The sequence below is a fragment of the Oncorhynchus masou genome, chromosome 22 (genome assembly GCF_036934945.1).
Source record: "Oncorhynchus masou masou isolate Uvic2021 chromosome 22, UVic_Omas_1.1, whole genome shotgun sequence".
NCBI lineage: Eukaryota > Metazoa > Chordata > Actinopteri > Salmoniformes > Salmonidae > Oncorhynchus > Oncorhynchus masou.
Window position 1 is genome coordinate 17,427,719 of NC_088233.1, and position 18,394 is coordinate 17,446,112.

Sequence of the window (18,394 nt, forward strand, 5' to 3'; positions counted from 1 at the left end):
TTCCTGTGACAGTCCTCGTGAGACAGTTTCATCATCGTGCTTGATAGTTTTTGAGACCGCACTTTAAGAAACTTTCAAAGTTTTAGAAATGTTCCTTATGTTCCTTATCGACTGACCTTCATGTCTTAACGTAATGATGGATTGTCGTTTCTCTTTACTTATTTGAGCTATTCTTGCCATAATGTGGACTTGGTATTTTGCCAAATAGTGCTATCTTATGTATACCACCCCTACCTTGTCACAACACAACTGATTGGCTCAAACGCATTAATATGGAAAGAAATTCCACAAATTTGAGATTGTTAATTTCATTCCAGGTGACTCATGAAGTCATCTCATGAAGCTGGTTGAGAGAATGCCAAGAGTGTGCAAAGCTGTCATCAAGGCAAAGGGTGGCTACTTTGAAGAATCTCAAATATAAAATAAATTTGATTTGTTGAACACTTTTTTGGTTTCTACATGATTCCATATGTGTTATTTCATAGTTTCGATGTCTTCGCTATTATTCTAAGATGTAGAAAATCCCTTGAATGAGTAGGTGTGTCCAAACTTTTGACTGGTATTGTATATACTGTACCTCATATTTTAATTTAATTGTTTTATGAATATAAAAACAAAATACCCACAGCAGTGCATATCATTTGGAACCTTTTTATTATTATTATTTTTCCTTTTTCTGTTTTATATTTTCTTCTCCCTCTCTCAGTGTGTGGTAAATCTGATAAGCGAGCTCCAGGAGCAGATGTGTAGGTTTCAGGAAGAGATCCACACCCGCATCATGGAGAAACGGGCCATGGAGGCCCAGGGGGAGAGTGGTGCCCGCGAGGCCCACAACCAGAGCCCTGACGTGGGCTTGGGTGGCACTGACATGGAGGAGTTTTGCTGTTGCTGTGGAGGACAGAATGTAGGCAGTACCCATGGACATGCTACCCACCCTCTCTCTTAACTACCGTCCTCCCTACACCTCTAGATTCCTCTACTGGGTCTAGTACTTAACGCTTCTCTTTACAGTGAACGAAGTCTCTATCTCTACTACTACAATGTATGTGAATCCTGTGGTTTTTAGTGTACTGTTGTCCTCCATATTCGGTTGAGGTGTTTTTTTTTTTTTTTTTTTTTTTTTTTTTTTTTTTTTTTTTTTGGAATCAGCTTTAATATTGCAGATAGATTGTGGCATCCATCAATGTACTTGTCTGCATCATTTCCAATCCCCCATGTTTTCTTTTTGTAAATATATATATCTGAGTGTTGTCTCAAACTCATTGTAAGTGGTGTGGTGTGTTTGCATGACCGTGGTTCACCTTATTAATGCAATCAAGGTTTACTGGACACTCTGTCCAAATACTGGGCTTGGTTGATGGCTTATGCTCCTACCCTATCTCTAAACGTGAGATAAATACAAATCTATCTACTCTAGTCACTTTTTCAATGTTCAAGTTTTTTATGATTTGATGAAATTGTCCAAGAAACATTATAGCCTTGTGCCAGTTTGTTTCAATATTCAGCCTTGACATAACTTTTTCGAAGGGACCTAATGGGTGCTGAAACAAACTGGCAACCAGACTGGCTAACTGACTGGCAATGTCCATAAACATTGTTCCTTTTGAGGAGCCTGAGCCATCACTTCTGAGTACAGTATAGGGCAGGGGTATTCAACTCTTACCCTACGAGGTCCAGAGCCTGCTGGTTTTCTCTTCTATCTAATAACTAATTGCGCCCACCTGGTGTCCCAGGTCTAAATCAGTTCCTGATTAGAGGGGAACAATAATTAAAAAAGCAGTGCAACTGCCCTCAAGGTCTGGAGTTGAGTTTGACGGGTTTAGGGGCTGACTGACTGGTCACATGTTAAAAGGGTCATCTGCTGCCTTTCCTGGGATGTGGAGCTTTATATGTATTAACTGCACAGTGTTCTGGCTGTTAAGGGATCCAATTACGTGGGTCAACATTTGAAAACTTCCCTTCTACTTTTTGGTGTAACATGTTCATTTATAAACTGAGAGAACTATGTTTGTATCCAACACTGGTTTTGAGTGGATACGTTGGTGATTTGTGCGGTAGGCACAGTGAAGAGCATGGTGTTTAAGGTCTGGAGATTTTGCATCAAAGGGACACAGTTATTTTCAATTAAAACGTTACAACATGTTCTGTGTTATTCACAGGGCTTACTGCAAGAACTCAGGCTCCTCAAGAGTAAAGTGGATGTGCTGGAGGGGGAGAAATTGCAGTATGAGAGACAACTAAAGGCCACGAAGGTAAAAAAAATAACAATGTTTATTCACATGGCACTTTAAGGTGACACCCACTTTAGTTGGTTTTCTAGCAAATTGATATTCCTATTTCATTTGAAAACATAATTGCCTCAATTTTACTTTGTTGCTCTTGGCAACTCCAATTTTGGAGGTAAACTTTGTTCCTATCTTCCAGTTTACTTTCCACCCATTCTGGCTTTCTCTCCCTCTAGCTCTCTATCTCTTACTCTCTCCATGTGTGTTACCAGTCGCTCATGACCAAGCTCTCTAGCCTGAAGGTCACTGTAGAGCACACTCAGGTGGAGAAGCAGCACTGGGAGGAGCGATGGCGGACCGCTCAGGTGCCTCTTCTTCCCCACCCTAATCCCTCTTTCATGCTGACAACTCCTTCTCCTTCCCCCTCTGCTCCTGATGTTCTCTGCCTCCACCTCACTCTGCACTTGTCCCTCTTCCTCCTCCTCATCCTCCTCTCCTCTTGTTAACACCATGGTTGTGGAATCTCATTCACCCAATCCCTCACAGGTTCAGGTGGTTCTACTGAGATCCTGTGAGTAGAGTACACTTGGTGTATTGTCATCTGTATGACTAGACACTGTGCGGAATCCATATGAGGAACACTGGCATTCCTCTGACAATGTTCCTCATATGGATTCCATACCAATTTCTATTTTTAGTTAAATAATGGGGAATTATACTGACCAAAAATATAAACACAACATGCAACAATTGCAACGATTTTATGAGTTACATTTCAAATAAGGAAATCAGTCAATTTAAATTAATTAATTAGGGCCTAATCTATGGATTTCACATGACTGGGCAGGAGCACAGCCATGGGTGGGCCTGGGAGTGCATAGGCAAAAGGGCTTTAAAGCCCACAAAAGGGATTTATTACAGACAGAAATACTCCTCAGTTTCATCAACTGTCTGGGTGGCTGGTCTCAGACGATGTGGTCTGCAGTTGTGAGACCAGTTTGACGTTCTGATGGCCCATGGTAGAGAAAATAACATTTAATTCTCTGGCAACAGTCCTAGTGGATATACATTCATTAAAAATCCTACAATGTGATTTTCTGGATTTTTTTTCTCCATTTTGTCTGTCATAGTTGAAGTGTACATATGATGGAAATTACAGGCCTCTCTCATCTTTTTAAGTGGGAGAACTTGCACAATTGGTGGCTGACTAAATACTTTTTTGCCCCACTGTATTTATATATTCCTTCAAAATAAGGATATGTACATTTGTTTTCTATATCTATGGGGAGATTGAGATAAAATAAAAACAAACAAATAGGGAAAAGGGAAGAGCGAGACCAAGCGAACACTGCTTTTAACATTGACTCGATCTGACAGCTCACTCTTACTCCCCCGTCCTCTCCGACAAAGAACTAATAATACAGAACATAGCATGCTCCAATTGCTATCTGTAATTCAATGTACGGGTTCTGCAGAAGTGAGGTGAAGGGGGTTGAGGGGGGCGATACGTACATGTCTCAGGCTGCAGACAGACTGCCATGTTTAGAAGATCTATCTATACGCTGTGCTCATCCAGAGGAGACGGCTCACAAGTGTTTGTTTGTGTGGGCGTGAATGGTAGATGATCGACTCTTAGACTTCCAACCATTGAGTTCACTGACCAAGTGCATGACCCTCTATAGGAGTCTCTGTGGTCATTGACTACCATCCACAGGCTTCAGGCAGTTAAGCCAGAATTGTCCTAGGCATGCATGCAGGCAGGCAAACAATCACCAAACTTTTTTGAGGAACAGAATCCGAACCGGGAACAAAAGTGATCTGTACTGTTCCAGAACTGTTTTAAAAACATGGGAACTGGATAATAACGTTATTTACGTTCCGTGCATTTTCTGCAGTCTCACAAACTCAAGGCGCCTATGCAAAGCACTCACTCTGTCACTCAGAAACGTATTCCAGTATCTGAAAATCTTTGCCAGTGTGTGTGCATGTGTAGGCAATCTGCCCCTCCCGACCGGAATTTGCCGGCATCTTACCAGAATCCCGATGCAAATTTAAACAAATGTATACAAAATTACCCCGATTTAGTCATTTTAAACATGACTATTATACATTTTATACATATAAATTATACCCATTCACAAAAAAACATCTTGTGTCAGAGGAAACACCATACACCTGGAGACCGTGTCAGCGTGCATGCACCTAGCCCGCCACAGGGGTCGCTACAGCGCAATAAGACAAGGACATCCCGGCTCGTCAAATCCTCCCAAAACTCAGACAACACTGGGCCAATTGTGCATCGCCTCATAGGTCTCCCGGTCATGGGTCTCGAACCAGCATCTGTAGAAACTCAGTTTGCACTGCGATGCAGTGTCTTAAACCACTGCACCACTTGCGAGTTTACATCCACAAAGTTTTTATTGCCTTGCACAGTATCAAAATACTAAAATACTACACAGGACTCTTAAAGAATTTAACTTAAATGTTAATTGTATTTTCTATTACAGAAACAATGAGGAAAATATGGAAAAAAATAAATAAATAATGAAAGGTTAATTATATAAAGCAGGCTGTGTAATCATCTGCCAGAGAGTAGCCCCAATCGCCCCGAGCCCCAAGTAATACATTAGGGCCAGATAACTCACACCGGAATCGGCCCGAACTTAATCCCCACATTCTAGCCATTATTAATACTGCAGAAGGTGGCCCAGACTCAGGCCATATGTGACTCTACGGCCGAGTGTGACTGTCATCCGAGTGCCCCAACTCTCATCCGTAATCGGCCCAGATTCACTGTGCTTGCTGGGCTGCCTATGCTAAAACAACTATAGCTTGCCCACGCCATAGCAAGCTGCTCCATCCGCACTCATTAGTGAAGTAATTTAATGTTGAGCTAATGTAAAAAAAATATATATATGTATTTCAGAGGTTTAGAAAGGAACAATATAAATCTGTTCTTTTTGGGGGGTTCGAACAAGTTCAAAACTTTATTTTGCAGGTCAAAACAGTAAAATGGAACAAAAAATGGTTCTGTTCTACATGATTGAACTAAAATAATTTCAGTTTCAACCGCTGATTTGTACTGCAGTGGTGAAGTGTACTGCTCTCATCCAGCCTCATTCTTCATTTCTGTCTACTACTGCACCTTATTCCAAGCCCCATTGCTCAACCCTTAACCCATTGTGTTACTAGATAAGGATTGCTGCCCATGTCTGTATGGATAGTTACCTAGTGTTTAAAGTTTTTGACTACAATAGATACAAAGCTTTTTATTGACTTCATACTGTATTGATCAGTATTTGTTTGTCCTCCCTATGACACTAAGGACCTAATCAGGAATTATGCACCACACCCCTCTCATGATTTTCCTAATTGAGGAAGACATCATTGCCCTGTCACCTTATTGGCGGCCTTGATAAAGATGAGCAATAATGACTGTATAAAATAAATAATTCAAATTCTGAGCTACACTACATGACCAAAAGTATGTGGACACCTGCTCGTCGAACATCTCATTACAAAATCATGGGCATTGATATAGAGTTGGTCTCCCCTTTGCTGCTATAACAGCCACTCGTCTGGGAAGGCTTTCCACTAGATGTTGAAACATTCCATTCAGCCACAAGAGCATTAGCAAGGTCGGGAAATCACACGCAGAACGGGCAGTATGGCTGGTGGCATTGTCATGCTGGAGGGTCATGTCAGGATGAGCCTGCAGGATGGGTGCCACATGAGGGAGGAGGATGTCTTCCCTGTAACGCGCAGCGTTGGGATTGCCTGCAATGACAACAAGCTCAGTCCGATGATGCTGTGACACACCACCCCAGACCATGACGATAAATGTGAATCTGACCATCACACCTGGTGAGACAAAATTGCGACTTGTCAGTGAAGAGCACTTTTTGCCATTCCTGTCGAGTCCAGCAACTGTGGGTTTGTGCCCATAGGCGACGTTGTTGCCTGTGATGTCTGGTGAGGATCTGCCTTACAACAGGCCTATAAGCCCTCAGTCCAGCCTCTTTCGGCCTATTGCTGGCAGTCTGAGCACTGATTGGATGGATTGTGCGTTCCTGGTGTAACTCTGGCAATTGTTGTTGCCATCCTGTACCTGTCCCGCAGGTGTGATGTTCGGATGTACCGATCCTTTGTAGGTGTTGTTACATGTGGTCTGCCACTGCGAGAATGATTAGTTGTATGTCCTGTCTCCTTGTAGCGCTGTCTTAGGAGTCTCACAGTACGGACATTGCTATTTATTTCCCTGGCCACATCTTTATGCCTCATTGCAGCATGACTAAGGCACGTTCACGCAGATGACCAGGGACCATAGGGCATCTTTCTTTTGGTGTTTTTCCAGAGTCAGTAGAAAGGTCTTTTTAGTGTCCTAAGTTTTCATAACTGTGACCTTAATTGCCTACCATTTGTAAGCTGTTAGTGTCTTAACGACCGTTCCACAGGTGCATGTTCATTAATTGTTTATGAGTCATTGAACGAGCATGGGGAACAGTGTTCAAACCCTTTACAATAAAGACCTGTGAAGTCATTTGGATTTTTATGAATTATCCCCCAAAAAATTTGCCTACAATATAACTCAGTATTTGAATGATTTATTTTATACAGTCATTATTGTTCATCTTTATCAAGGGTGTCAATAATTTCAGGCCCCACTGTATATCTGTAGGAGACTACGGGCTCTATTCAATCCGCATCGCAGAAGTTCAGCTTTACAGCTTGATTTAAATGTAAAGGCAATGTTCCCACTTTAGTGGAGACTTTATTCAGGGTAAACGCTGCATATGTCATCTCAATCAGAAGTTACCTTGACATTTCTATCACGTAACCTGTAATGCTTCAGCGTTACAGACTGAATAGAGCCTGTGATGTCATTATCAAATCAACGTTTATTGGTTGCGTACACAGATGTGCAGTTGTTATCGCAGGTGCAGCAAAATGCCAATGTTTCTAGCTCCAACAGTGCAGTGATACCTAGCAATAATAAACAAAACACACATAATAAAAATAAAATAAAAACAATTCAAGAATATCAGAACAAGCAACATCTATACACATAGTGGTGTGTATAGACGGTATGGACAGTATGTGAATAGAAAAGGTGTGTACAGCAATAGTTATGGGATGAGCCATGACTAGAATACAGTATATACATATAAAGTGGGTAAAATAATATTTAACCTTCTATTAAAGTGACCAGTGTTCTATGACTCTATGTACATAGGGCAGAAGTTTCTAAAGCGTAGGGTAGACTACCTAGTGGTAGCTGGCTAGTAACACTGACTAAAGTTCAGAGCAGTGTTGACTGTTTAACAGTCTGATGGCCTGGAGATAGAAGCTTTTTATCAGTGTCTCGATCCCAGATGTGATGCACCTGTCAGTCTCCATCTTCTAGATGGTAACGTGGTGAACAAAGCCGTGGCTCGGGTGGCTTTGGTTGTAGACATGCAGTATTGACTTGGATCACTCCATTGACCGTGACCCTCTCTCTACAGGTGGAGATAGCAGACTTACAGCAGATACTGGCTTCCAAAGACTCTGAGATCGAGGGCCTTCAGAGCCAGCTGGTCTCCAGAGGCCCAATGTCCAATGAGAATCCAGAGAGAGGTAACCTTACCTGTCAAACACACATCATACATCATCAGTAACAAACACCAGGGGACTGACACTTGAATGCATAGGGTCATTAATACAGTGGGTCCACCTCAAACTAAATATAATCCACTAATGCTTATTCTACTGTCAGAGCAGGGGGGGAACTTCGAACATTGACATTTGATAATACGAACTAATGATACCAATTGAACCCAAGTTATGGTTGTTTCGAGATCGAATTTGACATTAAGCTAGTCAACTGCATGTGTGATGTCAGGTATGGTGCCTCGTTCAAATAATACCTAACAGATGCCTTCTCTCTGCCCCCTCCACTGTTGTTTATTTACTATATGCTGCCCCCTGCTGTAGTGGAGGTCTTTAGGAGACTGCTGACAGACCAATGTAAGGCTCTAGTCTGACTAAGCTTGTGTAATTGTGGTCCTGGTGCAATTCTGCTCTGCCGTCACTGCCTCTCTGTTCTGCTGTCTAATCCACGCTGGCATGCTGTCATGTCTGTCACACCCATTCCATCAGCCCTGGCAGCTACAAAGCAGAGAAGGGGAGGAGGGGAGGGAAGCTCTGACACATACTCCTCACACTCACACTCATGAGAACAGTCACTCCTCTTTCTCATAGGGCTGTTCACTTAGCTTCATAGGTGACAAAACGAGAGCTAAGGTCACTAGGCCAAACATATGAGCCCTGTTCTCTTTCAGAATTTAAAGGTGCAATCTGCAATATTTAGGATAAAGCTGGCCAATTGTAATTTCATTTAATGACATACCCATTGAAAAATATAACTTATACATGCCTCATGAGCTCATGACTACAACTTGATTCAGGGGTGGACGGGGACCAGGAATAGGCCCTGGCATTTGTTTCCTTAAAGCCCTTACACCAGCTCTTTTTTTAGATTATTACTCTCGTGATTCACAAAAATATATATATTTTTTCATTTTTCAGACCAAGAATTCCAGAGGTTGAAAATGGGGATGGAGTCGTTGTTAGCGGCAAATGATGAGAAAGTATGTTTTAAAAACTCTGTTGAAAAGTGTGTATATTGTGTTATTTAGCTGATAATGCCCGATAAGCCGGTGTTTGGAGGATATGTTCGTTGAGGGTGAGCAAACCGTGCCAATATATCCTCCAAACACCGGCTTCGAGGACATTATCACTTTTAAACAGGTTACCAACATATTCAAATAATGATTGACATATTTTCATTAAAACTGCTATTTTGAATAATTTATTCATACTATTTCATCCTTCCACAAGATATAGTTCCAACACAAATCTAGGGTTGCTACCCAAGCCGGCTGGTCGTTCGTTCTATTGGTTCAGTTGCCAGAGACACGACCCAGTCGTTCAGTCTTTTTATTCTATATCTATGGACTCGACCCAGTTGTTCGTTCTAAATGTTCCAGTTCCATACTGCCTGGGAATGTTCTTATCCCTAGCTAGCTAACCAACTACAGCTAACTTACAGTCACATCAAACATCAAAAAGAACAACAACAGTAGCTGCATTTGCATTTACATTTGTTTAAGCTGTTTTCTAGTGACATTTATTTGGATACATCCATGACAATGAGTTAATGTGGTGCGATTTTGCGAGGCATAAAAATGTGCTCTTTCGTCAGGACACTGTTGTTCAGAGGAACTAGCCAACAACACAGCTAACACAATCACTGGATTGCGCAGTCAGATGGAACAGAGTAAACAGGAATTTTAACGTCATAAATTTAGCCGGTGGTAACTTGTGGAATAGACACCGGCTGGAATGCGGTTTTCACCAATCAGCATTCAGGATGAGACCCACCATTGAATTAACATATTGTAATTTGTTGACATTGTACAAAGTGAAGGTATGTTATTAAAGTCCTCTCTATTTGTGTCAGGACCGTCACATAGAGGAGCTCACTGTTCTCCTGAGACAGTACAGGAAGATGAAGGAGGTGATGGCCCTCGCACAAGGTAATACACACTCACTGCATATACACACTCACTGCTTTTATACTGGGCACACTCACTGCTTATACACACACACTCTGAGGTAATAAACATTCAAGTATTTTTCAAACAAGCTTTGTAAATAATTCAAAGAATGTTGAAGATGGTATGCACTGAATGATAATGCTTAGGGGTCATAGCACTGCATTACCCGTGTGTGTGTGTGTGTGTGTGTGTGTGTGTGTGTGTGTGTGTGTGTGTGTGTGTGTGTGTGTGTGTGTGTGTGCGTGTGCGTGTTTTGCATGTATTTAGTGACCAGTGAGAAGCTCCTTGTTGGGAGCAGTGAGGAGGAACTGAGTGGGAGTCTGAAGATGAGAGCTCTCACACATAAAGCTCATTCAGACATCATCCATTCAGAGGTAAGAGACCTCTACATGCTCATCCTCTGGGAACCACTAAACACAGTACTACTACAACCTGCATTTCTCAAGTATTCAGTGCATGTGCCTGCCTACTCTTACATATTTTCATAGAATAGACCTAAAGCACTGAGTAGTAGTATACCCCCATGCCTCTGCGCTCACATATCATGGCAGTGTATTAGCAGACTGTTCAGTGTGCATACCCAGTACCTCTTGGTCTAAAGTGTGTCCTCTGTGTGATCTCTCCCAACTCAGATGTCTTCCAGGTGCTCCTCTCCTCTGTTAAGGTCTTCCTCATCCTTCCAGAAAGAGCTGAACTCTAGGTAAGCAAACAAACAAAAAACACTGACTCAACACACATGGAGGAAGAATTCACCAACAGCTTTGTATTGTTGTTGCTGTTGTTAAAATGACATGTACTTAGGAGAAGGTGACCAAACGTGCATGAAGGGCATATGTAACCCTGGACACCCACACACTTTCTTTCTCTCTCTCACACACACACACACACACACACACACACACACACACACACACACACACACACACACACACACACACACACACACACACACACCTTTTGCTCCAGCCGTGCTCCCTCAAGTTTACTGTGTTCTACTGGACCTGTCCCTCTGCCACAGTATCCAGACCTCCCTGGAGACGTCCATGGTGATGGTCTCCCCGAGCGATGCTGGCTGCTTCCACAACGGACAATGGCAAGTAGACCTGAGGCTGCATGGGTGTGACAGCCAGGCTGCTCTTTGTTTTGGTTGTCTTTTAATTAGGGGCCCGCTAAAGTGGCTGTGAGTGACCCTGTCACTGTGATGTCCCCGCCTGGCACAAACAGCCCTCTCAGACCCCTTTTCCTGTAGAGCCCAGCCTGTCACATCACATTACCCACAATCCCTTCTGGGAGGTAGTGCCACAGACCACGAAGAGCACCAACTAATAGTTTCCAACTCTGAATTCTACTGTACTGAACCCGTAACTCAAGTTACAATACTTTACTCTTGTAGTGCAAGTTGGGTTTCAATGTTGTTGTTTTTCTCAATAGGTCCCAACCACAGATGCTTTCAAGCAGCCTGGAGGAGTTACAAAGCAGATCGTTACCAAAGGTTTCATGATTTTGCTGTGTTTTGATTGAACTTTAAGACTAATATATCCATGTTAGACATGCAGCATGTGCTTCATTTGTATTTGACCAAACACATTAGAAACGTTATGCGTGCTCTAACAGCAATACATAACCAATACGCTTCTGATGGCTGTTAACCTAACAAAAAGTGATAAACATGTGCATTCTCACACTTTTGTTGTTTAGTTGATACTGTCAATACATCAGTCTACTAACAGTGTGTGTCTTCTCTTCATGCACGGTCCCCCTCCTGTAGCATGTAGTGGGTCAACCAGTTGAAGCGCTTTCAGAGGTATTTTCCACTGAATGATCTCACCAGAGCTGCTAACCCTTAACCTCTCACAAGCTGACTTTATCCTGGCTGACCTGAACAGAGCCAAGGGTTGACCTGAAACTGTCAAATGTAGTAGCGATCATACTCTCGATGCCTCTAAGGCTTATGAAACGAGCCTTTTGTCTGTTGTTTCTTGAACACTTGTGACTCCAATGGCAATCCAATTGAATTTACAGTGATATTGTCATGAAAGGAAAAAATATCAATCTGATTCTTGTGTTCTGTAATGTACAGTAGTAGCAGTTCAACTGAAATCAAATGTCAACAGATGCCATTTAATTTAATTTTGAATAGACTCATGACTTGCCTGTATCAATGGTTCCCCCCCCACTTACAGAATCGGCACATGGAAATGAACAAATATCAGACCCTACCAGGGAAGCTATCTCGACCTGACATGAATGGGGATCAAGAGCAGTATGCCACACCAGTCCAGCTGTCCCCTGACGATAGCGAGGACAGTGAGTTGAACCTAAGTAAGTTACATCTTAAAACACTGCTACTTGTGGTTTTTATCAAACAGCCTCCTAGAATGTTTCAAACAGCGGCTAAGGGCTGTGTCCAGGCGCTCCGCGTAGCGTTGTGCATAAGCCCTTAGCTGTAGTATATTGGCCATATAGCACACCCCCTCAGGCCTTATTGCTTAAATGCACTAATATGGCTTGTTACAACAATGGCACTGTTTCACTATTCTCTCATACTGTGGTTGGTTTGTATTGGGGCAGCTATTCTCTGCATTCTCTCTCACTCTGAACTAATCTTTCACTTGGTTTGTTGCTGTTCTGTTTCTCCTGTCCTCTTTTTTTGCTTTGCGTGGCTTTCTGTTTGTGTTATGGCTGAAGACCGCTGCAGGAGTGCCAGCGCTCCAGCTTTAGGTACCATGCTACTACTCTGGCAGAAGCCCCATGCATGTCAAAGCACCAAGCCCCTGTTTTCACTATGGATTAAATTTGTGACTCAACTCCAGCCTGTGCTGGAGGGTGTAAGACCCTCAGTGAATCAGAGAGAGGCGTCTCGGATTATGCCTGACCCTTTTTTTTCTCACATAAATGAATGGTGTTGCAGTGCACCCCTCCCAAAGCTGACTACCCTCAAAAGCAGGGCTACTTAGGCGATGTCATGTGCGGCGAGGGTTGCTTGCACAGACCTTATCAGAACTGGCATAACCATCCACTGTAAACAACTATAGATGCAACATGATAACCCATTCACCTCAGGCTGTAATTTAATTTTCCTGTGTGAAATAGTTTTATTGAATATGCAAAAGAGGAATTTGTCTTCACAGAATTGAATTGGCATCCGCTAAGACAGCGTTTAAATTGCATTAAGCACTCTGTATAAACACTTTGTGACATCTGCAGATGTAAAAATGGCTTTATAAATACTGAAAATGTTGGAGCGCACAAACAATGTTAATGCTTTCCTGTTTCACTTCACACTGGGCTAACCTTTGGCATGATCTACTTGAAATGTGTGGGTCCTGCATAGGCCTTACATGTAGGCCCTAAAGAATGAAATAAATACAGTGTCCCTTAACCTTTGCATGACTTACTTTCATGAAGAGAACAGTAGGGAAATGATTGAAACAGTTTGAAATAGTAGTATAGTACTTATTTAACATAATCTCCTGCTCTCATAGGAAAGTCGGAGAGACTGGATGAGTCCACGCAGTCGGACCTGTCCCCCCTGTCGTCTGGAGTGGACTCAGGAAAGCAGTCTCCTGTCTCCCCAGAGAACAAGAAGAACCACCTGGGCATCAAGAAACTCTGGGGAAAGTGAGTACCTGTACAGACGACACACACACGTACACAGAAAGGGCGCACTGCTGAATATCTATTTAGGGATATTAATTCAGATACTAATGGTACAACTCCAAATCCGTAAACACGGGCACCTTCATAGATGTCATCCTAACTAACTCACCCTCCAAATACACCTCTGCTGTTTTCAATCAAGATCTCAGCGATCATTGCCTGCATTCACAATGGGTCAGCGATCAAACGGCCTCCACTCATCACTGTCAAACGCTCCTTAAAACTCTTCTGCGAACAGTCCTTTCTAATTGACCTGGCCGGGGTAACCTGGAATGACATTGACCTCATCCCGTCAGTAGATGATGCCTGGCTATACTTTAAAAGTGCCTTCCTCACCATCTTAAATAAGCATGCCCCATTCAAAAAATGTAGAACTAGGAATAGATATAGTCCTTGGTTCACTCCAGACCTGTCTGCCCTTGATCAGCACAAAAACATCCAGTGGTGTTCTGCATTAGCATCGAATAGCCCCCTGATATGCAACTTTTCAGGGAAGTTAGGAACAAATATACACAGGCAGTTAGGAAATCTAAGGCTAGCTTTTTCAAACAAAAATTTGCATTCTGTAGTACTAACTCTTAAAAAGTTCTGGGACACTGTAAAGTCCCTGGAGAATAAGAGCACCTCCTCCCAGCTGCCCACTGCACTGGGGCTAGGAAACACTGTCACCACCGATAAATCCATTATAATTGAGAATTTCAATAAGCATTTCTCTACGGCTGGCCATGCTTTCCAAAATCTGGACCCCCTACAAATCAGCCGGGCTAGACAATCTGGACCCTCTCTTACTAAAATTATCTGCCGAAATTGGTGCAACTCCTATTACTAGCCTGTTCAACCTCTCTTTCATATCGTCTGAGATTTCCAAAGATTAGAAAGCTGCCGGGGTCATCCCCCTCTTCAAAGGGTGGACACTCTAGACCCAAACTGCTACAGACCTATATCTATCCTACCCCGTCTTTCTAAGGTCTTCGAAAGCCAAGTTAACAAACAGATTACCGACCATTTCAAATCCCACCGTACCTTCTCCACTATGCAATCTGGTTTCAGAGCTGGTCATGGGTGCACCTCAGCCACGCTCAAGGTCCTAAATGATATTATAACCGCCATCGATAAGAGACATTACTGTGCAGCCGTATTCATTGACCTGGTCAAGGCTTTCGACCCTATCAATCACCACATTCTTATTGGCAGACTTGACAGCCTTGGTTTCTCAAGTGATTGCCTCGCCTGGTTTACCAACTACTTTTCTGATAGAGTCCAGTATGTCAAATCAGAGGGCCTGTTGTCCGGAACTCTGGCTGTCTCTATGGGGGTCCCACAGGGTTCAATCCTTGGGCCGACTCTCTTCTCTGTATACATCAATGATGTTGCTCTTGCTGCTGGTGATTCTCTGGTACACCTCTATGCAGACGACACCATTCTGTATACTTCTGGCCCCTCTTTGGACACTATGTTAACTAACCTCCAGTAGAGCTTCAATGCCATAAAACTCTCCTTCCGTGGCCTCCAACTGCTCTTAAACGCATGGGAAACTAAATGCATGCTTTTCAACCGCACCTGCTCGCCTGTCCGGCATCACTACTCTGGACGGCTCTGACTTAGAATACTTGAACAACTACAAATACCTAGGTGTCTGGTTAGACTGTAAACTCTCCTTCCAGACTCACATTAAGCATCTCCAATCCAAAATTAAAACTAGAAATGGCTTCCTATTTCGCAGCAAAGCATCCTTCACTCATGCTGCCTAACATACCCTCGTAAAACTGACCATCCTACCGATCCTCGACTTCGGTGATGTCATCTATAAAATAGTCTCCAACACTCTACTCATCAAACTGGATGCAGTCTATCACAGTGCCATCCGTTTTGTCACCAAAGCCCCATACACTACCCACCATTGCGACCTGTACGCTCTCATTGGTTGGCCCTCGCTTTATACGTGTCGCCAAACCCACTGGCTACAGGTTATCTACAAGTCTCTACTAGGTAAAGCCCCGCCTTATCTCAGCTCACTGGTCACCATAGCAGCACCAACTCGTAGCACGCGCTCCAGCAGGTATATCTCACTGGTCACCCCCAAAGCCAATTCCTCCTTTGGTCGTCTTTCCTTCCAGTTCTCTGCTGCCAATGACTGGAACGAACTGCAAAAATCTCTGAAGCTGGAGACTCATCTCCCTCACTAGCTTTAAGCACCAGTTGTCAGAGCAGCTCACAGATCACTGCACCTGAACATAGCCCATCTATCTTCCTACCTCATCCCCATACAGTATTTATTTATTTATTTATCTTGCTCCTTTGCACCTCAGTATCTACTTGCACATTCATCTTCTGCACATCTACCATTCCAGTGTTTACTTGCTATATTGTAATTACTTCGCCACCATGGCCTATTTATTGCCTTAACTCCCTTATCTTACCTCATTTGCACTCACTGTATATATACTTTTTGTTTTCTTTTGTTCTACTATATTATTGACTGTATGTTTTGTTTATTCCATGTGTAACTCTGTGTTGTTTTATGTGTCGAAATGCTATGCTTTATCTTGGCCAGGTCGCAATTGTAAATGAGAACTTGTTCTCAACTAGGCTACCTGGTTAAATAAAGGTGAAATAAATAAATAAAGTGAAGAAAATGGCAGATATCTGATACAAGTCATCCTGGGTAGAGGAGGTGGCCTTGCAAAGGTACTGTGTAATTCTTAGTGAATGACTAATGATGTATTCTATCTCCTCTACCCTAGGATTCGGAGGACCCAGTCTGGCACCCTGCAGAGAGAGGACCTTGAGCCTGGAGAGTTTAAGAGGGGGGGACTGAGAGCCACCGCCAGCCCTCGTCTGGCCCGGACTGGAGAGACATTGACCTCTGTGTGGTATGGGACAGACAGTATCACAAAATACATTTATACAGTGTATCCTTTTAAACGTGCATGTGACAGAGAATATACAAACAAGCCAAAGCATTTACATTTAGTCATTTGGCAGACTCTCTTTTCCAGAGTGACTTATAGTTAGTAAAAATATCCAATTGTCTCTCCTCTCTTGCAGGGATTTGAAGACACCCTTCTCCAAGTGGACTCCGGAGCAGGTCTGTTGCTGGCTAGAGGAGAGTGGGCTGGACCAGTATGTGATTCTGGCCCAACATTGGGCCAACAGTGGGCAGACCCTCCTCTCTGCCTCACCACAGGACTTAGAGAAGGTATAGTCAAAAAAATTACCCAGCTTACATATTTTGGTTTACAGAACATTGTTGGAAAGTTATTTGTCAAGTAAGCAAAGGAGATCCTTCAGGGAACATCATTGTTTGGACGCAAAGGGGATCATTCGGGGAACATCGTTGTTTGGACGCAAAGGAGATCCTTTAGGGAACGTAGTTGTTTGGATGCAAATGAGATCCTTCAGGGAACGTAGTTGTTTGGATGCAAATGAGATCCTTCAGGGAACGTCGTTGTTTGGATGCAAATGAGATCCTCCAGGGAACATCACTGTTTGGACGCGAAGGGGATCCTTCAGGGAACGTAGTTGTTTGGATGCAAATGAGATCCTTCAGGGAACATCACTGTTTGGATGCGAAGGGGATCCTTCATGGAACATTGTTGTTTGGACGCAAAGGAGAGCCTTCAGGGAACATCATTGTTTGGAAGCAAAGGAGATCCTTCAGGGAACGTCGTTGTTTGGACGCAAATTAGATCCTTCAGGGAACGTAGTTGTTTAGATGCATCATTCTTATCACCATCTAGTTCTATCTGTCTAGTTTTCAAGAAGCCATTTCGTTCCTCCTTTCACGTCCTCATGTTGCTGGACTTTTGTCTTTGTTGGTTTTAGCAATTTTGGAGCTATATTTCACATGTAGCTTCACTCATTATTTGTATTTTACAGGTTCCCGCACCAAATGTCATACCAATGTACGCAGGACAAACTCTTTTGTTTGGATCTTAATCACAATTGTAAAATAGTGTGCAAAGTGATTCCAAATCTAGTCATTTCCAAACCAGTAATTTCCAGCACTCATTTTGTAGTAAGGGATTGTGTTCATAACCTGGATTAATCTTAATCTTAATCTTGGTATCAGGAAATGGGGATTAAGAATCCACTGCACAGGAAGAAGTTACAGTTGGCCCTCAAGTCCTTCAGCACCAAAAGGACTGAGAAATCCTCTGAACTGGACCACATCTGGGTCACACGTATGTATCAGGACACGGTAGAGGTCATCAACATATTGACTCAACATTCAGCAAACTTGGTGCTGTATTCTGTATAATCAATCCGGCAAAATTGGTTGTCATGTTGTTTGTCCTCAAAGGTTGGCTTGATGACATTGGTTTACCTCAATACAAGGGTCAGTTTCACGAGGGAAGAGTAGACGGCAGAATGATTCAGTACTTGACAGTGGTAAATACATTAATTGGTTTTCATTGTAGTTTTACTAGTTTTTGTCTCAGTGTCTCAAGGGGCCTCCTTTTTAAATACAGCTTAAATAAATAAATACAAATTAAGCAAATGTGAAAGACTTGTTTCCCTCAGAATGACCTCTTGTTCCTGAAAGTGACCAGTCAGCTCCATCACCTCAGTGTGAAGTGTGCTATCCACGTCCTCCACGTCAACAAGTTCAACCCCCACTGCCTGAAGAGAAGGCCTGGAGATGAGGTGAGATGTGTGTGCACGTTTATAGGAGGTTTTCTGTTTACACAATATATACAGTTGAAGTCGGACGTTTACATACACCTTAGCCAAATATATTTAAACTCAGTTTTTCACAATTCCTGACATTTAATCCTAGTAAAAATTCCCTGTCTTAGGTCAGTTACCACTTTATTTTAAGAATGTGAAATGTTAGAATAATAGTAGAGAGAAGGATTTATTTCAGCTTTGATTTATTTCATCACATTCAGAAGATTACATACACTTAAT

General features: G+C 42.7%; 1 protein-coding gene across 13 annotated transcripts in view; it reads left to right on the forward strand.

Annotated features, from left to right (window-relative positions):
- ppfibp2b (PPFIA binding protein 2b) overlaps nucleotides 1-18,394 on the forward strand; it is a 97,626-nt gene that overhangs the window by 70,669 nt on the left and 8,563 nt on the right. For 3 of the 13 annotated variants that reach the window (XR_010450890.1, XM_064929438.1, XM_064929446.1), the window contains 18 exons: nucleotides 707-904; nucleotides 2,160-2,252; nucleotides 7,730-7,841; nucleotides 8,199-8,231; nucleotides 8,793-8,854; nucleotides 9,727-9,802; nucleotides 10,091-10,197; nucleotides 10,456-10,523; nucleotides 10,842-10,916; nucleotides 11,255-11,315; nucleotides 11,592-11,627; nucleotides 12,007-12,145; nucleotides 13,309-13,444; nucleotides 16,228-16,356; nucleotides 16,532-16,682; nucleotides 17,556-17,667; nucleotides 17,787-17,875; nucleotides 17,993-18,130. Coding sequence is in view for 12 of the 13 variants with exons in the window: in XM_064929438.1 (XP_064785510.1) it covers nucleotides 707-904; nucleotides 2,160-2,252; nucleotides 7,730-7,841; nucleotides 8,199-8,231; nucleotides 8,793-8,854; nucleotides 9,727-9,802; nucleotides 10,091-10,197; nucleotides 10,456-10,523; nucleotides 10,842-10,916; nucleotides 11,255-11,315; nucleotides 11,592-11,627; nucleotides 12,007-12,145; nucleotides 13,309-13,444; nucleotides 16,228-16,356; nucleotides 16,532-16,682; nucleotides 17,556-17,667; nucleotides 17,787-17,875; nucleotides 17,993-18,130 (1,815 nt within the window). In the remaining variant the exon portion in view is untranslated. The remainder of the gene's footprint in view (nucleotides 1-706; nucleotides 905-2,159; nucleotides 2,253-7,729; nucleotides 7,842-8,198; nucleotides 8,232-8,792; nucleotides 8,855-9,726; nucleotides 9,803-10,090; nucleotides 10,198-10,455; nucleotides 10,524-10,841; nucleotides 10,917-11,254; nucleotides 11,316-11,591; nucleotides 11,628-12,006; nucleotides 12,146-13,308; nucleotides 13,445-16,227; nucleotides 16,357-16,531; nucleotides 16,683-17,555; nucleotides 17,668-17,786; nucleotides 17,876-17,992; nucleotides 18,131-18,394) is intronic. The other 10 variants (XM_064929439.1, XM_064929441.1, XM_064929442.1 and 7 more) reach the window with 9 other exon arrangements.